This window comes from Bos taurus, chromosome 21 (assembly GCF_002263795.3).
Source record: "Bos taurus isolate L1 Dominette 01449 registration number 42190680 breed Hereford chromosome 21, ARS-UCD2.0, whole genome shotgun sequence".
NCBI lineage: Eukaryota > Metazoa > Chordata > Mammalia > Artiodactyla > Bovidae > Bos > Bos taurus.
This window is the reverse complement of record NC_037348.1, coordinates 15,125,642-15,149,156: the sequence shown is the minus strand read 5'-3', so window position 1 is coordinate 15,149,156 and position 23,515 is coordinate 15,125,642. Positions and strand designations below refer to the sequence as shown.

The following is a 23,515-nucleotide window of genomic DNA, read 5'->3' as shown; positions in this document are numbered from 1 at the left end:
CTATTTAGGAGAAAATGTAAGCAGGAGAAGAGAGAAAGCAAGAAACAGGGACTAGGGGGGGAAATGGTCTGAAAAAGATGCAAATAGTGCAGAAGACAGAGGAAGTCTCAGAGACACAGGTGAGTGAGGTCTTTCTAAGGAAAGAGGATCCACTACTCTGGGTCTCAGACAGAGTGATCAGAGGAAAGCGATGGTCTCTTATTAAAGACCCAGGTGCAGAGAGGGCTGGCGGATGCTGCTTCTAGGAAAGGTACGGCCGTGTTGCACATTCGCAACCTCAGGCATAACTGCAGTCACAGTCACATTGTACAGCATGTTTCCTTCTCATTTTGACCATATGGCAAGATTTAAAGGATTAATCATCACCTCTGTATTACAGACCAGGAAAGGGGGGTTGCAGGCGTGTTAAATGCATGACCATTTCAAAATCCCTCATGTCTTCCATCCACCCTTCTCATCCTTTTCCAAAACATGCTGATGCCTGTGGCATGGGCTGGAGGCCAGAGGCATGTCTGCACCACAGTTTCTCTGTGTAATTCTTATTCTGTTTTTTTTTTTTTAAAGAATTTTATTGTTGTAAATTTACACCCATTTATTATGTGGCCATAAAAGGGGCTAATTCATCCCATCAGAAATAAAGTGACATAGGGCTTCCCTGGTGGCCCAGTGACTAAGACTCCACACTCCCAATGCAAGGGGCCCGAGTTCAATCCCCAGGCAGGGAACTAGATCCTGCATGTCGCAAATAAGGGTTTGCGTGCTGCAAGGAAGATCACAGATCCCTTGTGCCACAACTAACACCTGGCATAGCCAAATACATACTTTTTTTAAAGGCAGCATTAAAAAAGAAGTAATAAAGCAACATTGGCTGTTTGTCTTCCCTGGCTGACCCATGAGGCGGGTGGGCAGTCTGTCTGCCACCAGGGCAATTCCAGGGCTCACTGTTGTGCTGTCCTCTGATACCTGGTTCTGCAAACCTCAGATCCTGGAATTCACAAGTCACTACCTTGTGTGTGCTATTTCCCCTGTGCCCTAAATGACTCACTCCAAGGAGCTGCTGTTCAGGTGAAAACAGAACCACGCAACGTGCCTCCTCACCTGATGCACTTAATGCTGCTGCTTCGTCGTAGGGAGACACTGTCCGAGCTTTTGAGGTTGGGCCCCTTCCTGCCTTTGCTGTGAGACACATCCTGGCCCATCAGACAAGCAATTGATATGGGCTTGAAAATTCCTTCCACAGGCTTAGAAAACAAACTTGCATTGAAGTTGTGCCGAGAACGGCTTTTCCATGTCAGCAGCAGGAGCACTTTGCAAGCTTGTTGTAAACGGCCAGCATTATTATTGCCAGACGCGGAAATAAGGCAGTTTCCCGTACTGGATGGTGGAGAAGCCAGCAGGATTTTGGCAATCTGTGGCCTGAGACCAAGTCCAGCCATAGCTTATTTTCATTAATAAAGTTTTCTTGGAATGCAGCTGTAGCCATCAGTTACATACTGCCCAGGGATGCTGCTTGGGCACTCAGATGGCAGAGTAGAAGAGTCGCTATAGAGACTGAATGGTCCAGATGCTGAAAATATTTACTACCTGGTTCTTCATGGAAGAAGTGTGCTCATCCCTGTTCAGGAGCTCGGGGCCTTTCTTTGACTGCGGTTTAACGTGAGGTTGACAGCCAGACTGTTTCTGCGTCTGCTCTCAGCATCACCGGGCCCCGCTGCTGGGCATGTGGTTTGCAAGTACAGCTCACACTCCCCGGGGGGCACGGTTGCTGGACTGTAGTGTCCTGTGCCCCTTGGAGTAGAAGGGCTTCCAGGTGTAGCTTCTCTGTACTTGTGGGCTCTCCCCACCCTTCTCAGCCCTCATGTGGGCTCCAGATTGAGCTGGAGAGACTCCCCGAGTTCCTCCTGGGCCCCATCTTCCTGGACCCAGACTGTCAGCTGTGGCTCTGCTGCTGTTTGCTCCCGAGACACCCCACATCGGCGCCCTTCTCTGTGGGCCTGACAGCGCGTGCCTGCGGAAGCCTCACTTCTCTCCAGCACCGCTGAAATCATCGCCAGGGCAGTTTTTCCTCCCTCCATCCCACGCCCTGCTGCCAGGATAGTGTCTCCGAGGGATGGCTCCTGCTCAAGAACCTCCCTTGGCTCCCCAGTGACCTCCAGATCAACCTCAGCCTGGTCTTCAAGGCTGTTTCATCTCCCCACAGGGCTCTTGTAACTGAAAGTGGGGTCCACCTGGTTGTCACTCAAAAGCCGATAAAGAGGCCAGGTTGGTGGAAAGGAAAGTTTGTTTTATTGTGGATGCCAGCAACTGAGGGTAGTGGTAGGGGGTGGATGCCTGTTCAAAGGCCGATTCCCGCCCCCCCACCCTACCAACAATCAAAGGCTTTTTTATAGGCTGAGGGAGGGGGCTACCTGCAGAAACAGCACAGTCAGTTCTGACAGTCACCTGGCAGTTGCCATCCGTGGTCTGACCAGCATCATCTTGATTGTTTTAAGTGCAGTTAGTCTTCATTTCCAGGGTTAGCTTGTTCTCATTTCCTCGAGGCCAGTTCTTGGAATTGTGGCAGCTCATGTCATAGCTACAGTCTGGTCATCATGCAGTTAACTCTTTCCATGTGGCGGGGGTTTCAGTATCCATTAGACAGCTCACAAGATATGGTTCAGAATATTATCTACAGCCCTTGAGAAGGAACTGAAGACCTTTGCCTTTCCTTCTCCAGGGGATCTTCCCAACCCAGGGAGCTAACCCGGGTCTCCTGCATTGCAGGCAGATTCTTTACCATCTGAGCCATCAGGGTATCCCCACTTACGGACTAAGCCATTATTATTTGGTCTCCTTTACCTGTTCGTCTTTGCTTCTGCATTTTCTCACTTCTCTGATTGGACTTATTCTTTGGCTAAAGCTTTTCTACAGACAGAGGCAGGCTGAGGACACGGCGGGGAGGGACCATGGTGTCCTGCTCCCTTTCCCCCAGGCTGGTCTGAGCTCGCCCTCCTCAGTGCCTCCCCCACCGCACTGATCTTCACTCTTAGAAAACTGTGCCTCACCACGCCCCCCTCCCATCGCCCATGTATTAAAATCCAACTTATTCTTGTTGCATCCCAGATCGATCTTCCTCCACTTGCAGCCAGAGGTGTGTTCTCATATCCCTTGAGCCTCCTGCCACTCTAATGCATGGCCCTACAAGGCCAGCTGTGTTGTTAGGACCCTTTCTTTCTCCTCTCCCCCAGGTCTTAAACCCCCACAGGGCAGGGATTCCTTCTCAGCCTTAGTCATGTTCCTTGTACTTCCCACCCCAAGCAGGCTTTCTGTGTGGCTCTATTTGGAAGTCACATGGTGCATGCACACCATGGATGTGGGTACCAGTGGCGGTGAATCCTGACCTCATGGTGCTCTTATTGTTAGCCTTGCTGCACAGGTGTGGAGACAGCGCAGAAAGATCCACGTGGCCAAGTGCTGTCAAAGCCAGATTTGAGTTGGAGGCCCCGGTGCTCCACCCCATAGGACCAGGGCGCGCTGTTGTGAGCACCCTGCACTTGGGCCCTGGCATCCACGCACACTCCCCCACCTGCCTGTGTATTAGCATCACCTGGGAGCTTTCACAGACTCCCTCCTGGGCCCCGGCCTCACACATTATATCTCAGTCCCTGTGGGGGTGGGGTAGGGGGCAGTGCTGGTGTGTTTTCCAGGTGATTCTAGTCTAGTCCCCACCCCCTACTCCAGAATAAGAAAATGGACAGGTTGGGGGAGGGCTCACGCAGGCAAGCCTGAGCTTCAGCTACTGCTCCAGGAGCTCGTCTGCGTGTTCCGTGACCCCCTGGTAAAACTGGCCCTTTCAGAGGTGAGAAAAGACCCATCTGTCCATGGTCTCCTGTCTCAGGGCATTTCTGACTACTCTTTGCGACCCCATGGACTGCAGCCCGCCAGGCTCCTCTGACCATGGGAAGCTGGACATACCCTCATAACCCAGGGAAGCTGAAGGTCTCCCTTTGGGGCTGGGCTCCCTGCATGGGGCAAGTGCCCGCCAGTGTGCACCCCAGACTCCCTAAGAGGTGAGCCTCCCCACATGCAACCCAGCTTTCCCACAGGAGGAGGAGAGACTGGATGTGAGCCAGAAGTGAGGGAGGGCTTTCAATTGGCATCTCTTTAAAAAAAAGCGGGGGCTTCCCTGGTGGCTCAATGGTAAAGAATCCACCTGCCAAACAGGAGATGCAGGTTCACTCCCTGGGTTGGGAAGATCCCCCAGAGGAGGAAATGGTAACCCACTCCAGTATTCTTGTCCAGAATCCCATGGACAGAGGAGTCTGGCAGGCTGAAGTCCATGGGGTCACAAAGAGTGGGACATGACTTAGTGACTAAACAACAGCCACAAAAAGCAAGCTTTTTAATCTTGAGGGGAGACAGGCTTACTGAGGATGGAGAGCCCAGTGGAGCAGTATTTCCAAAGTCTGGTCCACAGATCAGCAGTATCCACATCATTTGGGAGCTAGTTAGAAATGTAAATTCCCAGATGCATCCCAGATGCTCTGAGTCAGAGGTGACTCTGAGCTTGGGCTCCAGCAGTCCCATACCCTCCGGGTGGTTTTGCTCCTAATGAAGGTTGAGAACTGTTGCTCTCTATTGATGGTAAGTATCTGTGTGGACAGGCTTCCCTGTCCACACAGGGAAGAAAAGAATTTGCCTGCAATGCGGGAGACACAGGTTCAATCCCTGTGTCGGAAGAAGGAAAATCCCTGGAGAAGGAAATGGCAACCCACTCCAGCATTCTTGTCTTTAGAACCCCATGAACAGAGGAGCCCAGCAGGCTACAGTCCGTGGGGTTGCAAAGAGTCAGACTTGACTAAGCAACTAACACTTTCACTTTTCACTTTCACGTGTGTGGGACACTTGGAGTGTCGGTGGTGTTCATACGTCCCCCACGCTGGGCACCAGAGATTTACCACCCCAACCCAGGGTTTTTTTTTATAAAACCTCAGACTCCTGGGCCTCATCTCAGGATTTGGGAATCTATATTTTTAACCAGTGCTCCAGGATATTCTGAAATTCAAGTGTATTTTTTTGTTTTTAAATTGGGATAGCAGAAACCTGATAAATATTGTGTTCCTTTAGTAATCACTTTATATCTACTTAGTGCAGGGTGAGGACACCTCCTCTTTTCCTCCTGGAGCTTCCTTCACCTCTAATTATCAAGACATTGCCATCAGTCCTGTTAGCTGTTAAGTAGAGACAGCCATCGCTGCTGGCAGGCATCTTCCTCATTGTTGGATTATTCATTGCCACCTATGAGCCACAAGTGGGTTTATGGCCTCGTGCATACTTAATTAGTTGAACTTCTCCAAATTATGGTTTAAATAAGTGAAGACATTAGCCTCTGACATAATTGGGCCACAAAGTATCTTTTCAGAATATCTGTGTAGCTTAACTCTAGATTCAAAGAGGTGTCCGTGAAGCTTTGAAGAGGTCACAGGGTCAAGGAGGTCAGGACCCTACTACTCCTATTCTTGCAGGAGTGGGGGCCCCCTTCCAGGACTGGAGAGAGGGCTCTTGTCTAACACTTGGACATGAATTGTCCTAGGAGACACACGTGCTGACAGAGCAAGAGACTTTATTGGGGAGGGGCGCCCAGGTGGCGAGCAGGAGGTAAGGGAACTCAGGAGAACTGCCCTGCCACGCGGCTCCCTGTCTCAGGTTCCATGGTGATGGGGTTAGTTTCCAGGTTGTCTCTGGCCCCTCATTCTGACTCAGGGTCTTTCGTGCAGCCCTCAGCCAGGATAGGTTCTGGTGAGGAGGATCCTGAGAGGTGGGTAGGATGTGTGGGACCTTCTGGAATTCTTCCTCTTGGTAGTGGCTCATTGGTCCGGTGTTCCTTGCCAGGACCTCCTGTTGCAAGGTAACTCATGCAGAGGGTCGCTGTGGTGCCTGGCCAGGGTGGATGGTTTCGGCCAGTGTTTCCCCTCCTACTGTCTCCCCTGTGGGTCGCTCTGCAAGGAGCAGGTTTGAGGCAGGACAAGAGTCACAGGCATGGGCCCCTGCGTGCTCTAGAAGAGCAGGTTCTTTTTTGTTTGGCCCACAGCTGCCTCTCGCCTTGCCACCCTATGTCATCATTATCGTCCACGCCTGTGTGATGTGTTATGACAGGGCACACCTGCTAGAACGGAGTGGCACTCACATTTCAGATCTGCTCCCAGGGACGATGTCACAAAGCCTCATGGCAGAAACGGATTACACTTTCTGCTCATGCCTGCCTGTCCTTCCTCCCAACGGCTATTGCCCTCTCCTCCCCAGCTGGAGGTCACCAGGCTGCAGACCCGCCAGCCTGCTCGAGGGCCACCCAGGAGATGCTGCCCACACATGTCCACTTCTGTTACTGCCTTCTATTATTTTAGTTAATTTTTAAATTTGTGGCTGTGCTGGGTCTTGGTTGCTGTGCGGGCTTTTTCTCTAGCTGCGATGAGTGGGGAGTGCTCTCTGATTGCAGTGCACGGGCTTCTCACTGCCGTGGCCTCTCGTTGCAGAGCACGGGTTCCAGGGTGCATGGGCTCAGCTGTGGCAGCTCCCAGGCTCCATAGTCGTGGCCCACCAGCTTAGTTGCTCTGTGGCATGTGGGATCTTTCCGGATCAGGGATCAAACCTGTGTCTCTTGCATTGGTAGGCAGATTCCTTACCACTGAGCCACCTGGGAAGCCCGTTACAAAGGAAAGAAGGGGCTAAATGAAACCTTCCTTTTCACTCGTCCATATCTTTGGCCAAGATCTCTGGGCGCATTTGAGAGCCATTTTAATGAGACCAGGAATCATGAAACTTCTTTTCTCGACCATGGCCACTACTTGGTGCTTGAAAAACAATCTAACTTATAGCTCAAGCTGCACGAGTTGTGAGCTGGCCTTGATTTGAGTAGAAAGACAACAGAAACAGGAATCAGAATCGGAATGCTGATGAAGGAGGGCGACACAGCTGTCCTGTCCTTGGTCATGAACAGGGACCTGCACAGTCCTGGGCCCTGCTCTGCAGGGCACACCCCAGGCCCAGGGCTGACAGAAAGGCTGTGGTAGTTTGTGTCGTTGCCTTGGTGCTGTGCTAACCCAGGTAGAAGCATCCAGAGGGCTTTAACAAAATCCCAGCTCCCTGGCTTGGAAACTCACAGAGGGACCTGGCATCTAAAATATCTAAGTGCTTCCTGGGTGCATCCAATCTGAAGGTAGCATTGGAAACCCCTGGGCTAAAGGAGTCTTTTTAAATGTGTGGGGTTGAAAGGAGGCTAACAGGAATGTCTGGGCTACTGTTGTGTTTTTTTTTAATAATAAAGGTAAATAGCATAGAGCAGGGGCCCCCCAGCCTCTGGGATCTAATGACAGCTGATCTGAGGTGGAGCTGATGTAATAATAGAAATGAAGTGCATAATAAATGTGATGTGCTTGAATCATCCTGAAGCCATGCCCCCAGCCCTTCCACAAAACCAGTCCCTGGTGCGGAAAAGGTTGGATGCGGGTGGAATGCAGGTATGTTAACAAGCACAGGTGTGTATGTGTGTGGACATTGCAGAGAGGCTGTGCATATGGGATGCTGACACCTGTGCACATATTTAGACATTTGGAGGAAGGCTAGAGCCACTGACTCTTATTCCTCCCTTAGCAGCACATGCTCAAGCACTCAGAGGCAGCCCACTCTCCCTAAAGATGTTATTCTGCCTCTAGGACACTTCTCAGATATTCTTGTTCATTTCCATTGCCACGGTACTGACCTTTTCTTCTCCCTTGTCTCAATAACAAGTAGCCCAGCCTCTTTTTCTGCTGGGGTTTACTTCTGCAGTCCCCATTCAATCCATCCTCCACACGCCGACCACACCTGAGTCACCCTCGTGTTTTTAGCGCTTTGCTGGTCCCAACATGTGCGTGCTGCACACTAAGTCACCCCAGCCACGTCCAGCTCTTTGCGACCCTATGGACTGTAGCCTTCCAGGCTCCTCTGTCCATGGGATTCTCCAGGCAAGACTACTGAAGTGGGTTGCCATGCCCTCTTCCAGAGGATCTTCCCAACCCAGGGATCAAACCCGCATCTCCTACGTCTTCCTGCATTGGCAGGTGGGTTCTTTACCACTAGCGCCACCTGGGCAGCCCCAAGGATAAATGGTGACCATGGTTGCGGATGGCCCTTACCTAGCATTTATTCATACAAGTGTTTACTCCTGGCACCAGCTCTCAGAGGCATCACCCTTATCCCCATTTTACAGACGGGACAGTGAAAGCATGGGGTGCCTTTGCCCAAGGTGATTGAGAGTCACAGATGGTCCCCGAGCTTTAGTTCTGCACCCCTCTTCCCCGCCTCTCTGGACACTCTCCGGACATGTAGGGAAAGGCTACTCTGTGCTAATGGACTTTTCATACTGCTGTGTCTAATCTTCACATCCATCCTGCCTGGTAGGCATTATTATTCCTGTTCCAAAGAAATCAAGGCTTGAAGAGGTTAAGTAACTTGATCAAAGTCCTGAAGCTAATTAAGGAGATCCTAGGTGGGATTCCAGCCAGCTGCCCCTCGCTCCAGGCTCTGCATTCTTTTCACCACACTGCCTGGGATTGTCTGATTCCTCTAGGGTGGCTTCTGTGACTCCGTAGTCTGTTTACCAACCTACCTTTCCACTCCATATGTTCCATTCCATCATGCAGTCATGCCACCCGGCATCTGCTCACCCAGTTGCTTTTGCCTGGAGTGTTCTTCCCTGCCCAACTAGGGCTCCCATGACAGGGACTCCTGTACGGCTGATAATACCCTGTGTGGAAACTGCACACCGCAGGACAGGGAGGCTGTTTGCATTTTCTCTGAAGGAACCCTAAAATAATGCATCTCCTCTTCACCCTCCTATGTGATTTTGCATCATGAATGTAGCTTGTACCCAGCACACACGTCTACCTTCCTGCTAGGGGGGCTTCTTGAGGCCAGGTGTCATCCCTTCCTCCTGTTTCCTTTGTTTCTATTTTTGTTGGAGTATAGTTGCTTTACAATGCTGTTAGTCTCTGCTGTACGGGGTGAATCAGCTATATGGATACACATATCCCCTTTTTGGATTCCCTTCCCATTCAGGTCACCACAGAGCACTGAGTCCTGTCCTCCTGTTTCTGTCTTTTGTGTCCTGGGCATTGTGAAGCCAACAGCAGATATTCAGTAGATATTTGTTAAACAAATGAGGGGCAGACAGGGATGCAAAGGTGGGGAAAGTCATCAAACTGTTTGACCCAAGGAAACTCAATACAGCTGGAGTGCACAGAACAGTCAGGAAAATATTTACCTGATGGCCTTGAGAGAAATGTCCAGTGTTTGGAAATTTCCAGAAGGAAGTGAAGAGCTAATGATTATCCTACTGAGCTAATCTGGCTTGTCCATTTTGCCTACCCCAGGTTTTTTTCTCTTTGTAATTTTATTTCCTTCAATATGCTTTGCTAATTACCTCCTGGTAAAAAGCCCAAGAGTCCTATACCTCCAGCATGGACTTGAGAGATAAGATGTAGTTGGGAGACAGTCTGTGAAAGATGTGCCTTTTAAGACTTTCACCCGACTCCTGCAGAAAGGAAAGGCTACCCACTCCAATATTCTGGCCTGGAGAATTCCATGGACTGTATAGTTTATTGGGGTCACAAAGAGTCTGACACGACTGAGCGACTTGCACTTTCACAAGCCCTAAACGGGGCGGCTGTGGGATGGGGGAGGTGGTTCTTATGCCTAGAGGCAGAATCTTGCAGGATGGAAACAGATGCCAAGAAAACTTCTTTACCCATGGGAAAGTTAATTCTTTAACCATTTAATTAGGGTTAATGTTAATGTTAGTCGCTCAGTCGTATCCGACTCTGTCGAACCCCTCTGGACTGTAGCCTGCCAGGCTCCTCTGTCAATGGAATTCTCCAGGCAAGAATACTGGAGTGGGTAGCCGTTTCCTCCCCCAGGGATCTTCCCGACCCAGGGATCGAACCCAGGTCTCCTGCATCGCAGGCAGATTCTTTACCGTCTGAGCCTCCAGGAATGAACAGTTAGCATACCGAGTAGACGGTTTTTGGACTCAAGGTGTAAAGCACTTGGCTGCTGCTGCTGCTGCTAAATCGCTTCAGTTTTGTCCGACTCTGTGCGACCCCATAGACGGCAGCCCACCAGGCTCCCCGGTCCCTGGGACTCTCCAGGCAAGAACACTGGAGTGGGTTGCTATTTCCTTCTCCAATGCGTGAAAGTGAAAGTGAAGTCGCTCAGTCATGTCTGACTCTTAGCGACCCCATGGACTGCAGCCCACCAGGCTCCTCTGTCCATGGGATTCCCCAGGCAAGAGTACTGGAGTGGGGTGCCATCGCCTTCTCCGGAAGCACTTGGCACAGGTGGTCAAAACAAGGCAAACCTACAGGCTCGGTGGGAGGGTTTAGGATGCGCAGGTGCGCTGCGCTGCGGGAAGGGGGCCTCCCGGGGGGCTTTCCATCAGCACGGGCCTTGAGACTGCGTTCTGCACCCCACAGGTGAGCGTCCTCACCACCCTGGAGCGGAGGTTCAACCTGCAGAGTGCCGACGTGGGCGTGATCGCCAGCAGCTTCGAGATCGGGAACCTGGCGCTCATACTCTTCGTGAGCTACTTCGGGGCGCGCGGGCACCGGCCACGCCTCATTGGCTGCGGCGGCATCGTCATGGCACTGGGGGCACTGCTGTCAGCGCTGCCTGAGTTCCTGACCCACCAGTACAAGTACGAAGCGGGCGAGATCCGCTGGGGCGCCGAGGGCCGCGACGTCTGCGCTGCCAACGGCTCGGGCGGGGACCAGGGCCCCGACCCGGACCTCATCTGCCGCAGCCGGACCGCCACCAACATGATGTACTTGCTGCTCATTGGGGCCCAGGTGCTCCTGGGCATCGGTGCTACCCCCGTGCAGCCCCTGGGCGTCTCCTACATCGACGACCACGTGCGGAGGAAGGACTCCTCGCTCTACATAGGTAGGTGTTGCGCCAGCGCCCGAGGGGCCGCGGTTCCCTTTGTGGCTGTGTAGGGGGCCAGGGCGTGTGAACAGAGGAAGGAAATTTGGGCCCTAGAGCTTTAAGTTTCGTCAGGAGCTTTCATTCTCAGACTGGGGGTGTTTGGGGAAAATGCTGATGCCTGAATTGCACACCCCAGAAAATTCTGGGGGTCTTTGGGGTGCAGCCTGGACTTGTAATTTTTTAAAGAGCTCCCCAGGTGACTCCAGTGTGCAGCAGAATTTGACTTCTGCTGCGCATGAGTATCAAAAGCCTGGGAAGAGGGAGGAGGAGATTGGGGGCAGTTTTAAATATATATATTTATCTGCCTTTGTGTGTGTGTGTTTGGACTTTGGGCGGCCTGGTATTTGCCACCGAGGAATCCTTGGGGGTCTGCACATTAGAAACCCCTGTTTTTAATCATCAAAATGACCTCCTGGTCATTGTCTTATTGAAGCTCAAAGATAAAAGTGATTGCAAATGCCCAGCATTTGGTATTATTCAAAGTTGGTAACTTTGTGTGTGTATGTAAATTTTTTTCCGCTGTAATGGGGTTATTTACTAGAACCGGATATTGGGGACGAAATAAGGTACATGTGAACTTTTGAAAAAATTTGTTTTGTGCTACTTCTGTTATTTTATACTGGAAGGATGGAAACCATCTGCCAGCGTTGGGGTTAAGAAACATCCAGGGGTTGAATTACACTTACAGCAAATGGGCTTCTCAGTCACTGCTTCTGGGCACTATTGCATGGTCATTTGTAGGGCAAGGGCCGGCCTGCCGAGCATCTCCGTTTTCTTGTTTACTGCATTTAATTTTGCCTCCCACCATCTGTTAGCTTCTATGATTTGACCCCAGTCACTGAGTGCTTAAGCTTTGGGAAGAAAGTAAAATAAATTACCAACACCTGTAGAAGCTCTGTGCCTCCCGAAAGCAGTGTGCCTTGGAGCATAAAGTTAATTACAATATGGAGGTTTAGGTTAAACTAGAACTTGCACAGAATTCGTCAAAAAGCCTCCTACCTGCCAAGTTTCCCCCATACACTGCCCAGGCTGTCTGAGACAGGAGGGTTCAAGGCAGTTACCCCCTGAATGCTGATTGTCCTCGGTGACTTCATGTCCTACCTGTGAGGTAGATGACTCTATTGAATGCATACGTCGTATGTCTTAACCCTCTGTGAACAGGCTCTAGAGTAGAAAGGTGGAGAGTATGCATCTCCCCCTAAAAGGGTGGAGAGCTTGTGGGCCTGGTCACAGCCTACCTGTGGAATACACAGGATTGATGGCTAGTCCCTCCACCCTGTGCTTAGGGGTTTCCGTAATTGTGTCTGGAGGTGGGCTCAGTGGGGAGAGGGGTCTAAGGAAATCATTTGCATTTTGATGCTTTTAAGGCTTCAGTGAAAACCCCTCCAATATGAGTCTGCTGCAGGCCAGGGAATGGGCCACAGCCTATAGCCAAAACAGTCTCCTCGGGTCCAGCCGGGCCACTGGACTCTGACTTGACTGATACCATTCTGGTACCCCAGCATAGAGAGATTTTGGAAGCAGTAACAGCAAGTAGATAAATCAGAGCCCAGGGAAGGAAAAGGGTAGCGAAACACTGAGCTCTTGTGTCTCATGATAAAATCAAGTAGAAAAATGTCTCCCTGGCATCTCTCCTGAAGCCACAGGTGAGGTGGATGACCTCTGCTTGGAGCCCACGCCTGGAGCTTGCACGCTCAGCGTCCTCTTTTGGAAGTTTACCCTGATGCTGCTGCTGCTAAGTCGCTTCAGTCGTGTCTGACTCTGTGCGACCCCATCCCTGGGATTCTCCAGGCAAGAACACTGAAGTGGGTTGCCATTTCCTTCTCCAATGCGTGAAAGTGAAAAGTCAAAGTGAAGTCGCTCAGTCATGTCCGACCCTTAGCGACCCCATGGACTGCAGCCCACCAGGCTCCTCTGTCCATGGGATTTTCCAGGCAAGAGTACTGGAGTGGGGTGCCATTGCCTTCCCCATTACCCTGATGAGTCAGGCATTTTCCAGCACTAATGGGGCCTGGTTCATAGGTCAAGCTTAGGATATGGACTCCTTTCGGTTTTGTAAGAGGTCTAAGCTTGGGCTATTGTAGCAGGCACAGCCCTTCTCTCGTTCTGAGACTTTTTCTCTGGGATTTACAGTGACTCTCTAGTAGGAGGAACGTCTCAACCAGATTTCTAGCTAGGCCTCCTTTTCCTCTCTGACAGTTTAGCATTCCCAGAGTCGGGAGTGTGTCTGCGTGGTGCGTGGGCAGCTTGGTGGCGTCTGGCCAGATTCCAAGACATGACAGTCCAGGGCTGTGAGCAGGCCTTCCTGAGTGCTTCTGAGCTGGTTTCTTGGGTCTGTATTTTGAGCAACAGAGAGCAAGCTTCTGCACAGATTGGCCTCCGTAGGTGGCCTTTTGTTCCCTGCATGGTTGGAATTCTCCAGGAACAATTTAAGAAGGCCATGCATATGCAGAGCATAACTGATCCGATCGTTTACCGTACAAGTCATAAAACATGTTTGTGACCATGGGACTGTTTTGGCGTTTATCTCTTGTAAGAGGGAGCTAGTTTCTGAAGCCGTTTAATTTGGCTTCGGGAAGTATTTAGGGGAGCTGACCGAATGGAATAGGTATGAATTATGACGTCTTAACTCCCTGCAGGAGGACAGTCTGAAGGGACTGGCCAGCCCTGGGAGGTAGGTGTCAATGGATGCCTGTCACCTGTCAGGGTGGAGTAGCCTGTGTGCCCCTTGGTTCTGCCCCTTGGTTCTGCCCCTGCGGACCTGATTGAGAGAGGCCCATGGCCAGCCATCTGATCACAGGCCTGACATGTGAGTGTGAACTGGGATTGAAAGGGTTTTAAACCGTGCACGTGTGAAGCACAGGCAGTTCACGGCTGCTGCTTCCCCAGGGGTGTCAGTGTCGATCCAGCCACAGGCCACTGGTGACAAGTCCTACCCCTTGAATAACTCCTCTTAGCTTTTTGGTTACATGAAATCCTGTGTTTCTGCATCAGTACGCTTCTGCATTGGTGACTCACGATGGGTCACCTGTATCGTGAGTCACCAGCTGGGTGCCGTCAGCACATCCACAGCCATGACCTAGACCCCCTACAGCCAAGGGGAAAGGGAAGCCTTCCCTCTCGAATCAAGCTGATATTTTCCACCCAAGTGACTGTTTGCTCCAGCCTCTTGAGGCTGAATTACTGCCAAACTCCCGGATTCCTTGATGGTCATTCACAAGGGGCTTCTAGGGCTGGCACCATTCTGCGGCCGCTCCTGCCCAGCCTGGGGAGGGAGCCAGGGGAACTCATTACCGGGGGACAAAACCTGATGAATGGGGACACCGCTCTGCTGGCAGACTTCTCAGGACCACACAGTGTGGAGCCAAGCCTCACGGCCCAGCCGGAGGGTCACCCGGGGGTGGCACGTGGCGCTTTCTACCCAGAGGGACTGATGGAGCAGAGTGGCAGGGGGACTGTGTGAGATGGGGGCGTGAGTGGGGTCCACCAGCCAACCTCTGGGAGCTGCTCCTACTACTCATGCATGTTCTGACCTTCCACGAGCTCAGCTTTCTCAGCTACTCTGTTTCTCCGAGTTCAGACACAGCCTGTTGCATTGTAGGCAAGAGTAAGTAGGCTAATGGAATGGACTCGCCGGCTCCTTTCATTAGGTTGCTATGTCAATCGGTTGGTGCCTTGTTTTTTTTTTTTCCCTTTGGGAAGGAAAAGGCTCCAAAGGAGAGTGGTAAGGTTTGTTTGTTTTTTTTAATAACTTTATTTCTAGTTGAAAAGTATTACATGTTCACTGTGAAAAGTATAGAAAAAGAATCATTTAAGAATAATTACTCGTAGCTTTATGTTTATAAATCCTCCTTTTCTGCATTGTTATGCTTTTCTCCACACAAAAGAGGTTTTTATCATAAACATATTTTGCTACTGTATTTCTCTCTCAATATTTCTTGAACATTTCCCTGTGTCATTCAATCTTCTTCAATGATGATCTTTCTGCATACATCATATTCCCTTGTGGATCTGTACCATAATATTAAATGCCCTCTATCGTTGAACATGCATTTTTTTTTTTTAAGTTTTGCTCTTATAAAACAAAGCAGACAAGTGAACTGTGATTCTGAAAGGTTAAGTAACTTGCCTAAGATAATGAATGGGGCTGAGCACAGGATCTGAGAGTGGCCTTTGTTTTGGTATATCTGGGACAGGGCTGAGGTGGGTGGGGCAGGGGACAGAGGGCTGGGGGATGCTCCAGGGAGTCAGGAGCATGTGAGGGCATTTCCCTAAGAGAGCCTGAAGCCTCTCTTAGGGAAAAATCAGAGGTGCCCGGAAAGTGAGAAGAGAGCTGGGTGTCTCAAATCCAAAGGCAGAGATGCAATTGGAATGGGGGATGGGTGTGAAAGCAGAATACAGAGTTGGGAGGAGAGAGACAGGAGTCCTGACTAACAGTGCACGTCCGGGGTCTGGAAGGACTTTTGCCCTGTTCCATGGTGCTCTGAGTATCAATGGGTGCAGATTAGAGCTGGAGGATTCCGTGTTCCCCGCACCTCTCTCCAGAACTGTGGACAGCATACTCTCACTTGGCTGTTCATTCCATCGGAACCATGATCACCACGGGGAAATTGCCCTTGCGTCGTGTTGGAAATCTGTCTTCTTACAACGTTCTGTGCGCTGGCTCTGGTCTGCCCTTTGGGTCCACTTTGGGAAGTGGGGATCCCTCTTCCCTGTTTGGTCGCCCCACAGCTGGCTGAGTGCCAGCCTTGCATGGGCAGGGAAGGGCACCTGAAACATGGGTCTTCTGTGCTAGGACCTCTGTTCCTTACTTGATTCGGTTTCCTCCTACATTCAGCCGCTGTTTCCCTCTTTATGAGGGATGATGCCAAGGCTGGAGGGCTTGTTACTCTGGGGCAGAACCAGGTGAACGGGGCATGCAGGCTTTGGGTGCTGTATTGCTTTGCTAGGGCTGTGTTATGTAACACCACAGACTGAGTGGCTTAAACCAGTGGTCCCCAAACTTTTTTCTTAGCACCAGGGACTGGTTTTCTGGAAGACAATTTTTCTGCCAACCCAGTTGGGGGAGGGTGGTTTCAAAATGATTCAAATGCCTTACATTGATTGTGTACTTTAATAATAGAAATATTAATAGAATAATCAGTTCAGTTCAGTCACTCAGTCATGTCCAACTCTTTGCAGCCCCATGTACTGCAGCACGCCAGGCCTCCCTGTCCATCACCAACTCCTGGAGTTTACTCAAACTCATGTCCATTGAGTCAGTGATGCCATCCAACCATCTCATCCTCTGTCGTCCCCTTCTCCTCCTGCCCTTAATCCTTCCCAACATCAGGGTCTTTTCCAGTGAGTCAGCTCATTGCATCAGGTGGCCAAAGTATTGGAGTTTCAGCTTCAACATCAGTCCTTCCAATAAATAGTCAGAACTGATTTCCTTTAGGATAGAATAATATATAGATATAATGATGATAAATACAAACATATAAGTAAGTTAAGTAATATAAATATAATGATAAATAAGAAATAGAAATATTATGATTGCATTAGTTCCACCTCAGATCATCAGCACTAGATCCTGGAGGTTGGGGACCCCTGGCGTAAGCAGCGGAAGATTTATTTTCTCACAGTTATGGAAGCTGCAAGTCCAAGACCCTGGTGTCGGCGCCGGCTCCCTCGGAGGCCACCTCGCTTGGCTTGCAGATGCCGGCTTCTCCTCCTGTGTCTGCACGTGGTTGTCCTCCTGTGTGCTCACAGGTCTGGTATCTCTGTGTCCTGATTTCCTCCCCTTCCAAGATCACCAGTCAGATTGAGGTAGGATTCACCCATATGATCTCCTGTAACCTCAGCTCCCTCTTTAAGGCCCTATTTGCACATGAGTCACGTGTTGAGTAACTGGGGGTTAAGGCTTCAACCTATGAATGGGGGGGCGGGGCATGATTCAACTCATAACAGGAGCCCGGGGGGACAAGACGTCTGCCCCTTTCGTCCTAACTTCTCTATAAAGAACTTCATTGTCATGTTTGTTTGGTTCCCAGTAATCAAGGAATTATTTGAGAATGTATTTTTTTTAAAAAACTTTTTATTTTGCAACAATTACAGAATCACAAGCTGTTGCAAAATGCATGGAAGTTCTCTGTACACCCATCCAGTTTCTCCCCATGATGCCATCTCGCATCACTGTAGTACAGTATCAAAACGGGGGTGTGAACATGAGTATAATCCGTGGGGTGTATTCAGATTTTCAGTATTATGTACAGAGATTTGTGTGTTTCTGTGTGTGCCTGTGTACAGTTCTGTGCGATTTTATTACATGTGGATGATGATGTTTTAAAAACGCAGAATGGGGACTCCCCTGCTGGTCCAGTGGATAAGACTCCGCCTGCCAGGGCAGGGCACAGGGGTTTGAGCCCCAGTCTGGGAAGATGCCACATGCCTCAGAGCAACAAAGCCTGAGAGCCATAATTACTGAGCCCATCCGAGTGCTGCAGATATGGAGGTGTGCATGCCGAGAGCCCATGCTCCAGCACAAGAGAAGCCACTGCAGTGAGAAGCCCCTACACGGTCAGAGAGTAGCCCCTGCTTGCCACAACTAGAGAAGGCCCGTGCAGAGGAATGAAGACCCAGCACAGCCAAAAAGAAATGCATAAATAATTTTACTAAAAGGAAAGATTGCAGAATGGGATTAAGATGAAACCAGATCATTCTGAGTCGTGTGTGTTTCACACACACACACACACACACACACACACACGGGAAGATGCAGAGAGAGAGAGAAGGCTATACGTAGAGTGGGAGTCGACTGGAGGAAACGGATTCTTTGTGAAGGGCTTGTTCATTCCCAAGAATGGGATCCTTGCAGGGTACCTGAACACACAGAGCGGTTCCTCCAGTTGGGAGGCACATCTATGAGACACCAATGTGTCACATTTTCTTTGTTTACCACTTCTGTTGAAACCCGCCGGAGCCCTCCACGTTCCAGTTAATGATGCAAAGAGAATTATTCTCAGATTTCATCTGCCAAGTGTTTGTTTAGCACAAAGGTCACTAATATCAGGCAGCAACCAAAGAGAACTAAATTTCTCTTCCGAGCCCTGGGAGTCCAGAGTTATTTTGCCTCTGATGAGTTTTTATTTTAACTTGACATTGGGTAAAATGTGTTTTAACTCTCCAAAGAGTGTGCGTCGGGTATGGATCAAATACACTGTGATTGCAGTTCATCTGAAAAAATAATTAAAAAGCCATCCCTTGTGGGAGCAAGCACAGCTCGTTATATTCTTGCAGCTTCACTGATATTGAAGCTCCCCTTGTTAATTTCTATTTTTGTAAATAAATGACACTGTAAAACCAGTCAATTTGTTTTGGCTGGATTCCATCCATTCCTTCTCCCCAGTGACTGGTCACATGCCATTTTTAGTGTGTTTTAGCAACTTGCTAGGAGACGTGTGTGTGGCTCTTATCTGGCACTTCCATATTCCCTGGGCTGGTGGATAGTTCTCATTCATTCTCAGCTGCTCATAATTTATGTCCTAGGATTCATGGGATCACTGCCATGCTCCCTGCCTGGGTGACCTTGGGCAAGACTCTGAGTTTGGGCTCTGATGGTCTTGAGATTCAAATCCTGGCTCCTCCACTGACCTGCCCACTAGGATTTTGGACACATTTTCAGTTAACCTGAGCCTGTTTCCTTATCAATAAAATGAGCTTGGAATCTACCAAGCGAGGCTTTGCTTGGATATTAAGTATCATGCCATGGTGGAGGCCAATAACCGCTGCCCTCTTCATCTTTGTGGATGTATTGTCTCCATTTCCAGGTGTAGAAACAGGAGGCAGGAAAAAGCAATTGACTTATTTAAATACAAGGACAGGTCTTTTGATAAGGGTGATTGATTGGATCTTGATTTTCAGTCCAGCTATCATCCATCTAGTAGATCTTAGATGAGCAACCTCCTCCATCCTGAATTAAATCAACAGGGCTCTTATTTGCCTGCAGACCCCTTCCTGTGGCTCATCTCAAAATGCAGAAAGTGCTACAGCTGCCCCAAGCAGCAGGCGATCTGGTTTGTATTAAGTCAGAGGCACCCCAGAGTATGGCCATTGCCCTAATGTGATATATTGATGGCTTTCTGGGTTCCAGCACATTGCTTCTTAATTTGCTTCTTAATATTTGTTCAGCTTTTAAAAGAATGTTTTCTTAGTAAAATTGGGAAAAACAAAACAGAATAAGTACATATAAATAATTTTTAAGCAGATCCCTATAGAAATTTGTCAATGTTTAGATGTATTTTCTTCCAGCCATTTTTCTTCTTTTATAATATTTATTTGGCTGTGCCAGGCCTTAGTTGAGGCATGTGGGATCCAGTTCCCTGACCAGGGATTGAACTCGGCTCCCCTCCATTGGAAGGCATAGTCTTAACCACTGAACCACCAGGGAATCCTCAGCCATTTTTTTCCCTTTGTATTTAGTTTTACTTCGTTAAGACCATACTCTAAGTAAACTTGCTTTCTGCCAATGAAAAACTTTTTTTGTGTCTCATGAACAGTCAACATCATGTTAGATGACTGTACCGTGTTTTGCTAGAAAATCTGGAATGAGTTGGGTACACATTTGGGTGATGGATACTTCTGTGACTGTAGCCTCATCTACATTTGCTGAAGCTCAGGTTGGTTCAGATAGACTCACTGGGAGCTGGAAACTAGCTGTTTGGCCTTGCTGTGGCTTTTTCCAGAAGGTAAGTGAGGAGGCATAAGGAGTCATGAACAGAGACTTTGGGCCACAGTGAGTGTTGGTGCCCTTGTCTTGACCCCTCCCACATCTGCTGCATGCACGTGTGTGTGGTCACTCATATCTGACTTCTTGTGACCCACCCCCAGACTGTGGCCCGCCAGGCTCTTCTGTCCATGAAATTTCCCAGGCAAGAATACTGGAGGGGCTTGCAATGCCCTCCTCCAGGGGATCTTCCCGACCCAGGAATCCAACCCGAATCTCTTACATCTCCTGCATTGGCAGGCGAGTTCTTTACCACTGTTGCCGCCTGGAAGGGACTGTAGGTAGAGGAAGAAGAATCCTCTTGAAAGTTCCCTGAAGGGAGCATTGGGAAACCAATCCTATATAGGGCTGGTTGGGGCTTGTGGATGTTGATTCTGTGTGTGAAAGCATCTTTGTTCAGGGATTTTAATTTTTTCTTTTCAAATTAGTTTTTTTTTTCCAGCCAAGCCATACAGCATGCTGGATCTCAGTTCCCCGACAAGGGATTGAACCCGTGGAAGTTCAGAGTGTTAGGGTGGAAGCTCGGAGTGTTAACCACTGGACCACCAGGGAAGTCCCGTGTTCAGGGGTTTGGAAACACAGCATCATAGTGTTTGATAGACAGAGAGGAAGACCAGAGAGGGCCCAGGCTGACCTAGAGAAGATTCCTGGGGACGATGAAGATGCACGGAAGGGAATTTTCCTTCCTTAAGCACCTGAGTCTCCTGTTCGTTACTTCTTTACCACAAGCCTCTTACTGCGCTTGGTGGGTGACAGCAGACCCCTTTCCACTATTTTTCCTCTTGACTGTAACACAGATATTATGGTTCAATGAAAGTTTTGGAGGTGTTGTATTTTCCTGAATAACATGCATCTTCTTTTCTTTAGTTTACTTCTGACCTTTTACTTCCCCTTTCTCAGATAGTCTTGGCTTGACTTCCTTTTTTCCTTTCAGCTACAGGAGCTTTCTGCGAGAGCAGGCACCATGAAGGGTTTGGTTTCTGTAGAGGGTTGTGACTTGCTGTTATTAGATTTGGGGTTATAGGTTAATGACCTTCCTCTTCAGTGGGATGTGAGTTCTTCATCGCTAGAGAATTCTTTGGTGTTACAGTGCTTCACAGAAGAGTCTGTGTTGTGGTTGGTTGTTTTGGTCTGTCTAGAACCTCATTGTTTTCACTAGGAAACTGGATCTCCCGTTCTGGGTGGTTCTTATGGACTGCCAGAGATGAGCAGAGATGGTCCAGGCATGGCCAGACATGACACAGAGAAAGACTCTGGTCTGCAATGATTGGCCCCAGGAGTGAGACAACCAGAGTCCACCATGATGTTTGAAAAATGGACTGGAGGGCTGGGTGGGGGGTAGACAGAGATCTCTTATTTCTCTTCCAGGACTGAAAGCTCTAATACCTCTGTATGCCCACAGATTCTAATGTCCATCTTTGTTTTCACATGAGCTGAACTTGATCTCAAAGGAAAGTAGACCACTAGGAATAAGAGAGGGCACACGGGCTCCCTGGATCCCGCCATGCCTGAAGCTTGAATTCCAACTGGCATTCTCCAAGAATCCCCTTGAGCACATAAATTATCCCTCCCAGCATTTGCAGTCAAATGCTGTAGACTAGGATCCCGCGTGAGCTGCTGCTTAGTCACTTCAGTCATGCCCAACTCTTTGCGACCCTGTGGACTGCAGCCAGCCAGGCTTCTCTGTCCATGGGATTTTCTAGGCAAGAATATAGGAGTGGGTTGCTCTGCCCTTCTCCAGGGGATCTTCCCGACCCAGAGATTGAACTGGGGTCTCCTGCATTGCAGGCAGGGCCTTTACCACTGAGCCACCAAGGAAGCCCCAGGATCCTGCCTGGGCTAAGTCACTTCAGTTGTGTCAGACTCTTTGTGACCCTATGGACTGTAGCCCGCCAGGCTCCTCTGCCCATGGGATTCTCCAGGCAAGAACACTGGAGTGGGCTGCCATCTCTTCCTCCAGAGGATCCTGCCTAATGCAGCTTAAATGCTGGTCATGTCAGATCAGAGTTGGACTGGATTGATGTCCTCTTGCTGCTAAGTCACTTCCATCGTGTCTGACTCTGTGCAGCCCCATAGACGGAAGCCCACCAGGCTCCCCCGTCCCTGGGATTCTCCAGGCAAGAACACTGGAGTGGGTTGCCATTTCCTTCTCCAATGCATGAAAGTGAAAAGTGAAAGTGAAGTCACTCAGTCGTGTCCAACTCTTAGTGACCCCATGGACTGCAGCCTACCAGGCTCCTCCGTCCATTGGATTTTCCAGGCAAGAGTACTGGAGTAGGGTGCCATTGCCTTCTCCGATGTCCTCTTGAGGTCTGACTAAGCACCTTCCCACAGGGTTGGTGTTTCAGTCCTCATGTGAGACAGCTGGCTGGTGATCAAAACACTGGCTGCTCATAATGTTCTTACTCTAAAGAACTAATGAACTGTATATCCAATCAAAGGGTTAGGTTGAAGGTTCTGGTTTAGTTCTCTCTTTCTTTATTTCATAGACATTTAAGATAAGATGCAGGATAGAGACCGTGAGGCCACAAGTATGCCCCTTCCACTTTATCCCTACCCACTCCCCCCTCCGCTGGAAAAAAAAAAAAAAGTAAAAGTATTTAAAAATAACCTGGTGGCAGGTTTTGTGCAGGAACAGTAAGTATTTAATAGCAAATTGCTTATGTGGGCAGGAGAGTGTTGAGCCCATGAAACTTATTCAGCGGTACTATTTATTGGATGGAAAAAACATAACCAACCCTGGCTGCTTCGCACCGCTCTGCTCGCCAAAGCTACCCTTACTTCCTCTAATGACTTCATAGTGTCAGGAATGAATAAACTAAATGAATACGTTCCAGTCCCAGTTCAGCTCTGCCATTTATTTTTGCCAAGCCGTGTGTGTGTGTGGTGTGTGTGTGTGTAGGCACATGCTTGTTTTTGCCCACGTGGCAGATAAAATCTGAAGATTCTAAAGCGTTTGGTGGCTCGAGGACACTCATAAGAACTTTTAATTGCTTTTTAATTAAAAAAATTTTATTCTGTATTGGAGTGCAGTTGATTAACCGTGTTGTGTTATAGGGAGCTCAGCTCGGTGCTCTGTGGTGACCTAGATGGGTAGAAGGCGGTGGGAGGAAGGTCCGAGAGGGAGGGAATATATGTGTACATTTAGCCAATTCACTTCATTGTACAGCAGAACCTAACACAACATTGTAAAGCAACTATACCCCAATAAAAACAAAACCTAATGTGTTGGTTTCAGGTACACAGCAGACCGATTCAGTTGTACATTTACATGTATCCATTCTCTTTTCAAGTGCTTTTCTCCTGTAGGGTATTATAGACTATTGAGCAGAGTTCCTTGTGCTATATAGTAGGTCCTTTTTGATTATCTGTTTTAGACACTGATAGAAAGTTACATGTAGTCTTGAGAATTGCGCTTAGTGAATTTGCCTGGAGGATGTCAAGAGAAACTGAGTGCTGCTTAAGTGGGCTATTTGACGCTAAAGGTTGTTGGATGTGCTTTAGGGGGAGTTGACCACGACCTTTTAAGGTGGTATGGAGATACATGTACACTTGGCATGGAGCCTCTCACTGGATTCTCCAAGAGGTTTTTGACCCCAGAAAGGTTAAAACCCCCCTTAAAGTCCTTATGTTGAGCAGACCCTGATGACCGGAGACGGGGGATGAGATAAACCAAGAGAGTCGAGGTGATGGGTTGTATGGTGTGACGGATGGCATTTGGGGGCTGGAATGTGGTTCACCGCTCAGTCCTCAACT

General features: G+C 49.2%; 1 protein-coding gene across 2 annotated transcripts in view; it reads left to right on the top strand.

Annotated features, from left to right (window-relative positions):
- Positions 1-23,515, top strand: part of SLCO3A1 (solute carrier organic anion transporter family member 3A1) — a 377,645-nt gene that overhangs the window by 70,356 nt on the left and 283,774 nt on the right. For both annotated transcript variants that reach the window (XM_005221711.5, NM_001001134.1), the window contains 1 exon segment: positions 10,488-10,953. In XM_005221711.5, the coding sequence (XP_005221768.1) occupies positions 10,488-10,953 (466 nt within the window).